Raw genomic sequence first — 8,550 nt, forward strand, 5'->3', positions numbered from 1 at the left:
GGTATGTGTCACAGTCCAATACTCTCTGACAGGTGCTTTTAGATATTCCACTTGTGGAGGGTGTAATGTTTAATATCAAATTTACTTATTTGATGACAGTTGATGTTACACAGGATTTCTGATTTAGCAGAGTGATACAAAATATACTGAAAACACAATACAAATACAAGTTATGCTTAGTGAAATATAGCAATTGCAATACACAGTTCAGTCACAATACCAGTGTGATTCCCGTTACTGGTATCTATAGCATGCTCACTGTCATGATGCTGGGCCTCCCTTAGTTGTTGGAAAGGCATATGTGGGTTGAAGCCAGCTCAAACCCATTGCTCTCTTTGAAATTTTTCTGCTAGTTGTCTGGCTTTTTATATTCTATGTTAGGCTGAGCCACACTACCTGCTCAAAAATGACTTTTGAGAACCATGTAAGATATTGCCTGCTGTAAGGGAACTGAAGCTTTTGGCTACCCTTTGTTCAGAAGTTACACTTTGTAAATAAAACCAGTCTCATATGGGGAAAGACAAAAGGGACATTTCCTTCCTTCCTTCAACCCTTGATGCCCTCCATGGTGTTTAACACTTTCAAAGAGGTGATTTGTTTGAAAAATACATATTTTAATTTTTTTTTATCTCTCTCTATATATATTGATACAAAAAAAAATCTTGTTTTGAACAACTGTAGCTTGTCCTTTCTTAATTGTATACAGTAACTGGTGTTATCTTCACTGATCCGTAGCAAGATTCAGGTGCAAAAGTTAGCATTTCAAGGCTTATTCTGATGGTGGTTCTGTATAATATTATATACTGCATATGGTCATTCGTCTAACTCTAAAATCTTCTTTACTTTTAAGTCTTTTATGTTTGTACCTAAAAACTTGCTCCACACAAAATAGAGACTATCACTGTCTTTTTAGATCACAAAACCAAAAATAATTTTTGCTCAGGTGAGCTGGATCAGTCAAGTTCTACTGAGCCAGTTTTAAAAATGAGGGTTATAGTGTTATATGATTATCAGGAAATGGATGGTTTCCCATACTGTAAAGTCAGGGTTTATTGTATTCAGTGTGATGCAGACCCAATTAACATCCACCATATTAGTGCCACTTAGTGTCATTCTTAGAGCTGAATTTTGTTTTATAAATTATTTGTAGATGTACCACAACTGTTCCTGTATTGGGAAACCAAAAAGAGAAGATGGTTCAGAAGACTTTCTCTATGAAGCTGTCCCTGGGAAATGTCCAACACAATGCAAATTTTTACCTTTATTCCTGACCTTCTTCTTTTTTGCTGTTGTTTTTACATTTATGGCTGTTACTCCAACAACTGTGGCCATTCTCAGGTATGTTTTTTTGGGCTGAGAAGTAGGTAGCATTCTTGTGAAAACTCAGATCAGTAAAATACTCTAATTTGTTTTTCTTTGGAATGTGGACTTAAACCAATGTGTGAGGGATTTCCTGTTGTAGTACTTTGTGTAGTAAGCAGGCAGTACTTGAAGCAGAAGACAGTCATACCACTGTTTGTCATCTCTGTAATTACATTTGGTTAGTAGATACTGTTTGAATCTATTAAAAAAAAAAATTCTTTCCTACTTGTAGCAAAACCCCTCTCTTATGGGAGCACTCCTGATTGTTTTAGTTAAAGCAAGAAGGCATAAATGTGCTATGTGCTTGGATGAAGAAAATATTCAACTAGTATGTGTATCGGTAGTGCCAGGATTTTAAATTGTACCAAGAAAAGAACAAAATAGCAATCAGTCTCATATTCTCAACCTTTGTTTCCTGTCTCAGTTCAGAGTTCTGACTTGCAAAATTGTAGTCTGTCAAGAACTGTAGACTACCTTTCATATGATACTGATGTTGTATGTATGGTAATCATTAATATAAAAAGTGACAGCATGTATGTGGCTGTTAACCAGCGGTTTGACTGTCTTTAAAATCGCTGAAACTCATATGCGTGAAAGCTAGATACATCGTCCTCATTCTGAAAGTAGAGCTGTTTCACTTTATGTTGAAATCTGACTTGTACCTCTAATACTTCTAGAGGGAAAATGTTCATGATGCGTAGGTATATGTGCACTATACACATGATGCTTTGGGAGGGTGTGGTTAGATGCTCTTTTTCCAACTTTCTAGTCAGGGGGTTGGAGAGGGGAGTGATACACTGCAACAGTGCTTTGTAGTAGCCTCCTCTTCAGACTTGGTGTAAATCTAGAATTAACAGCTTGTCATATTAGTGTGGGGATAAAATAATGTGAAGTTTTGCATTATATTCAAAACTGAGCTGACATAGTTTTATTTAGATAATTCTAAGAAATAACATTTGGCATTTTGAATCCTTGTACACTTCAACTGAAATGGTGAAACAGTTTATGGAAGAGAGGACTGTAGAGCAGTTTAAATGTGCAAAACCTAATTTAAATAGTTAAACGTGAGGTAAGTTACTACAGTGTATTCTGATATCTGATACTCAGTGGGCCTACTCTGTTCAACTTTGAGTGTAAACCCATGTGTTTGTGACAGTGTTCTAGTGCTAGAAATAACAATCCACACTATGCAAAACTCATTCACCTTCCTCTACTTGCCTTATGGCTAGAGGGATTCTAACAGTGACTGCTGATAACTGCTCATCTTGGATGTTTTTCTATGGCTAATCCTAATACATACTCCAGAATGAGGGAATAACTCCTGAATATTTAAATACTGTCTTTTTTTTTTTAGCACTGACAGTTCTTCAATGATACAGCTTATTAAAGAAAATACTGCTGAAACTCAATTCTATAAATTAAGTTAGGTTGTATTTAATCTTTATGGTAGTATCTTTAAGACACTGGCAGGATAAAAATGTTTGTTGGTAGAGAAGTATCTGAAAGAAATGGGTAGGAGGTAAGGAGGTAAATTCTGCTAGTTGTTAAATCATATATTGATTTGTATAGCATAGGCCAGAACTGATTAATTGTAAGGTCAGGTGACTGTATGTAAAGGTTATGGGAAATACAACACCTTGTGCTGTCCTGAAGCCTAGTCTCAATTCGTGTATTGTTTCTTTTGGAATAGTAGCTCAGGATTGCGTTCTAGCATTGTCCTTAAATCCTTGGTGGTTCTGTGGGGAAAAAAAGTTCAACAGTATATCAGGGTGCTGCTGGTAAGCTAGCTTTTTATTTTTGAACTAGTTTAACAAAACAGCAATCTAAAATGCCTTGATGAGCTATAGGAGTTGCTTCTATCTTTTGTCAAAACACCTCAAAAGAACCTTGAAGTTCTTAGGTTACTTGTTCTGCACACTGGATTTCTAAAACCCTCTGCAATTAACAGGTTAAAGAGTATATTAAGACAAAGCATATTCACTGAGAGACAAAGCAGAGAAATGGAACAGTTAAAACTTGTTTACCAAGTCTTAAACTGCAAATCTTGTTTACAGGTGTGTGCCGGATAAACAGCGCTCATTTGCTCTTGGAGTACAGTCAGTATTTCTACGACTACTGGGTATGACTTTCTTGTTGAAACACTTGCCTCTGAATAATCTACTTATTTGATGTTTTTCTAGACTTAAAAAAATAATGCATTAAGAAGCTTTCAGAGGAGCTTGAAGCAGCCTGTCATTGGTTTATAGAATACACTTGTTATAAGGCAGATGCCATCTGGATTCAAATTCCTCTTTAAATAGGGCATGCGTGCTCATTTTAGCCTTTCTTGTTCTTATCGGCATAAACAAAATACAGGTAACTGTCATCCTATCAGCAAAAGGCACCTGCTGTCACTTGCCCCAGAAGGAGGCCTATTCTGAAAGTTGAGATAAGAAAAAGTGATGTAATAGAAAACAGCTTCATGCAGTTAACATCCCAAGTTCCAGAAGTTAAAAGAAAGTGACACCGTCTCATACAGTTGTATCCTTATTGGCCATGCCAGTATATTTTAAAGTGGACAAGTGGAGTCTTCCCTCTTCTCTCTTCCCTTTCAATTCCTCTAACTTTATCCTTTATTGAAATTGTAGACACTTGTACATAAATAATTACTGAGTTTTGATGTGGGAAATCTACTACTTAAATTCTAAACCTAAGTATCTCTAGGATCTCAGTAAGACAGGGGAATCACCTTAAATAAAACATAAAGCTAAATGTAGGTATTCTCTGAACCACTCATTTGAATTTTCTCAGGCATATTTTTAACTCTTGTTTTTGTCTTAGACACTTTCTAAATGGCATGTGTAATTCAAGACTGGGTCAAGGCCTGGTCAGCGAGTAGACTTTTATGTCAATATTTAGTACTGCAGCCATTCCCTGCCATTTGAGATCAAATATCTAGCAGTGTGAGTTCTGCTTTGTTGTACCTATTCAAACTCCAATTAATCTAAGTCGTTCTACCAATAAAGCATAGCAAGAGTAAACATCCTCACAGGTAGAAATTAGCTGTGAGGTAGTGTAAAGTGTTGTATGAGGGCTTCTCTGTTTCATTTTACTCAAAGTTAAGATATCTCTGGCTGAGTCTTAACTCTTGACTTTCTTGTGGAGCAGAGGATAGGAGAACTTTTTGCACTGCCTGTACTGACTGTGGCTGAAGAAGGCAGTGACTAACAGCATTACTACCGACAAGATATTTATGCTGTAGGCTGAAGGAACCACACAGGGGTCCTAGACAGAAGAGCTGTAGTGAGGATATAGCTGCTTGTTAGCTCAAGAACAGTTTAGGCCTTGAGTAGGTTAGGTAGACATGCAGTGATGTACTTTGGGTGTTTATAATGAAATTGGCTATACCTGGATGCAAAACACTTGTGCTTTATAAAGCACTGTTGTAACAAAAATCACACAAATCTAATAAATTCTATGTGATTGAACATGTTAATATTTTAGTTCTCTGCATTTGGAACAGGTTAGTGTATATCATCTGAGGAAAGGGACTTCTTTTCTTTCTGTTAAAATCCTGCTTCCTTGATTAGCTGTTTTTCCCCTAATTTTAATCAAATTTTTCTTTTCCAATGAAAACCGAGGAAGTAATGAGAAGCTGAAGTCTTTGAACAAACTTCTTGCTTGGTAAAGTGAGAGCTGTATACAGAATTAACTGACACTATGCACCCTACCTATTAATTGAGAGCAATGGAAGAGGTACACTTGCTATTTAATGAGCCCTATGAGCTTGATTAAAATGTAATGTTTAGTGTGTGGCTATCCCATTTTATCTTCCCCACCAGCTTGGCATTTCACTATATGCATTAAGACCAGGTAAGATTATTCCAAGTAACTCAAACGTTCTAACATGTTACTGTGGTTTTTTTTAGGTACTATTCCTGGACCAATTTTGTTTGGTGTTGCTATAGACAACAGTTGTACTCTGTGGGGTATTAATGAATGTAAAACTAAAGGAGCCTGTTGGGTTTATGACAATGAAAGAATGGCTTATCTGCTGATGGGCATAAGTAAGTGACTTCTTCATATTAAGTACATGTACAAGGTAATAGATATACTGACCTTGACTGCTAGACGGGAATTATTTTAAAATAGAATCTTAACCTTTTATTTTTTAGCAGCAGTGTTTTTTTAAAAAAAAACTTTATTTTTTTCATAATAAAAAGCAAAATAGCATGGTAAGAGCAAGACCACATTAAGTGGCTCTTAAAAAATGACCTAGGAAACTTTTTTTAATAATAATACAAAATAGTTTTGCTCTTTGGTCTTTCTTCATTGTCACACTGTATTTACTAAATTTTAAGGGAATGGCACACATTTCAGTCTTATCTGGCTTGGTCTGTTGACAGCTGAAGGTCTGAGGACCTTTCCTCCTCTTGTCATATTTCAGTTCTTTTCCCTAAATTAATATCAAGATCTTGAAAATCTCTCTGAACACTAGTCAAAACTCTTCCCAACTTGTTTAATAATCTGTTCCCTTCAAGTGTGTGAGGTATATCTGGGGGAGGGGAGGCAGGCTAAGCTTGCATCTGTGATAACTGCTGTTGTCCTGTCTTCTAGCAACTGTGATACAGTGCATAAACGGAACTGCTAACATCTAATCTTGAAACTGAAAAAGCAGGAGTCATAACTTCAGGTTTCAGTATCTCTCAGGCATATTTGTGATAAAATAGAATCCCTCCTCTTTTCCCCCTCTCCTTGCCCCCCCAAGTTGCACAAACACCACTGTGTACCGATGATGAGTAAATGGAACAACCTTTTAAGGTAGCTGAGGAGAGAATACTTAACAGGTTTGTATGTGGGGCGTTTTAGTTTGTGGCAAAGAGAATATTGATGCAATGAAGAACAGTACTGAAACAAGAAGTAAGAAAGACTTGCACTTCAGATTAGAATGGGGTGAAGAAATACAGAACTGAAGTAATGGCAATAGCTGCTGCAAGCAAGAACTGGCAGGCAGGTGAGGGGTCCGAAGTCAGTTGGAAGACTGCCTTTACCTGCCCTCTGCAGTTCATGTAAAATACACTGAAATTCATAGCATCGATTTAAAAGTCTTACAGCGTAACTCACCATGTGAAACTTTATAAATGACTGAAATACTCTTATCTGTTATTGAAGGTGACTGCAACAAGGACTCTTCTATTCTTTGCATTCAGGTGCTGCTTGCAAAATCATCACGATCATCTTTGTGGTCATGGCAGTATGTTTGTACAAGCCTCCACCAGCAAGTGCAGCCCTGTCACAAAAGGATTCAGAAATGGTATCTGCTATACACACATAAATCATGAGCAAACTGGGGGCTTTCAAAAGAAACCAATAAGAATAAGCACTGCTACAACACTTGTACCAAAGTTCTTATACACCATTATCTAAATATAAAAGATCATACTCAATTCTTGAACAACTTAAAATATTTGTGAATGTGTAGTGTTCTCTAACTTGCTAAAGATCCTTCTTAGTATTCCACTGTGTATATCCAAAAAAGTGACATTTAAATTCGCAGTCTAATTTTAAATGTCTAACTTATAACTTGAGTGAAACAAGGTGGAATAGTCCGATCAAAAAAACAGGAAAAATGAGCTGAACTGGGCTGACTGTGAGCCCCATTTCCCCCTGCTTATAAAGTAATACTTGAGTGAGGCTGTAGTGGGAGAAAACAAGTAACTTGGTATATTAAAGGGAACTGTGGATGTTTAAAATGGACTTATTTTAATGTGCACATAATCTGGGCTAGTGCCTTAGTTGGGGATTTTGACTGTAGATACACTTTGGGAATGTGCAAGTATGGACATGTTTTAAAATAGTTTTACATGTTATCTTAATGGCATAAGTTCACTTTTTAGTATTTGTAGAAAAATGTAAATAGTTATTATAGGATAGCTGAGTTTGTTACAGCAAAATGTTTGTTAATTTAAGTGCCTGAGTTTCTATCTGGAATATATACAGAAAGTTGCTGTCCAGCTGCTTGCTTTAGGCATTGTTAATGTTTATCTATAAAATTTGAAAATAAAACCTATTTTCTTACTAATTCTGTGTATGCTATGTCATTTCTAAGTGACTACGTTCTACGCTTCTCAACTCCAAGAAACACAATGCTGAAAGCTAGCAACAAATATGTATGCAAGCATCAAAAGCAGGAAAATACAGCTTTAATTGTTCATTTTGACTTATACACTGCATGCTGTTAAAACTGTATAACACAACGCATGTGCTATACAGATTAGCCACTCTTACCAGATATTAAACTGTATTGCCTGCTACTGAAATATCATTCAATATTGACTGGAAATTTTTAATGAGCAAGATATTGTCTGCACTTGCTTTACTTTGTTAATGTATGTCACAGAGGCTCACAAAATCAAATTAGGCAGGTGATAGATTCAAAAATAAACTTTAAACCAAAATTGTTTAGCAGAAAACTAATTAGAAATGAGGCTCATCAAAATTGTTCAACACTGACAACATCAGTAAACCACAGGTTCAGGATGGTGTATGAGGGATTAATACTGCACAGCCGGCTTTAGAAAGGAGGATCCAAAATGTGCACAGTCACTCACCTACAAGATGAGGACTCTCAACCTTGAGGAGTTTCCTTGGGCGGCGCCCTGCCCCAAGGGGAGAGTCCCTGACTGCAGCCCCCCTGCTCTGCGGAGGACCGACTCTGACGGGGCTCCATTTATACCCTAGTTGAATCTGCCCTATGGTCATTTCTAATTGTCTGAGGGCCTTGACTTTCTTACTCCTTACCTGGGGTGTATACGTGGCCATAATTACTGCCCCAAGGTGTGTACGTGACAGTCAGCACTTGCCACCTTAAAGGCGTGAAAGTAAGGGCACAAAAAGTAAGGACACAGCAGTCTTAATGCCCCCGGTCTTTATTGGGGTGGGTGCACCTGCCACAAGGTAAGCTTCCTTTCTGTTGCACTAGCTGTGCGTGTCACTCTTATGCAGCCGCGTGTGCCCTTTTCATCTGGTTACATGGACTCTAGTCATTGACTCTACCAAGATTTTTCAACCAGTGCTACAGCAAAGGACTGTGGCATATGGGTCATATTTCGTCTAACTCTTTAAATGCATCTGTTAAACTAGGTAGAGGTTAAGTATACAACTCAAGAAGATGATCCTTTATAACTATTTAGAAAGAACTATTCAGGA

At 37.1% G+C, this 8,550-nt stretch overlaps 1 protein-coding gene across 1 annotated transcript in view; it reads left to right on the forward strand.

The window, feature by feature from the left end:
• The window catches only part of LOC103903076 (solute carrier organic anion transporter family member 4C1), a 30,393-nt gene extending 23,717 nt beyond the window's left edge, over positions 1 to 6,676 (forward strand). The window contains exons 10-13 of the mRNA XM_009284209.1: positions 1,151 to 1,338; positions 3,417 to 3,481; positions 5,271 to 5,408; positions 6,552 to 6,676. Coding sequence (XP_009282484.1) covers positions 1,151 to 1,338; positions 3,417 to 3,481; positions 5,271 to 5,408; positions 6,552 to 6,676 — 516 coding nt within the window. The remainder of the gene's footprint in view (positions 1 to 1,150; positions 1,339 to 3,416; positions 3,482 to 5,270; positions 5,409 to 6,551) is intronic.
• The last annotated feature ends 1,874 nt before the right edge of the window (positions 6,677 to 8,550 follow it).

This window comes from Aptenodytes forsteri, unplaced genomic scaffold, assembly GCF_000699145.1.
Source record: "Aptenodytes forsteri isolate BGI_AS27 unplaced genomic scaffold, ASM69914v1 Scaffold69, whole genome shotgun sequence".
In the NCBI taxonomy this organism is placed as follows: Eukaryota; Metazoa; Chordata; class Aves; order Sphenisciformes; family Spheniscidae; genus Aptenodytes; species Aptenodytes forsteri.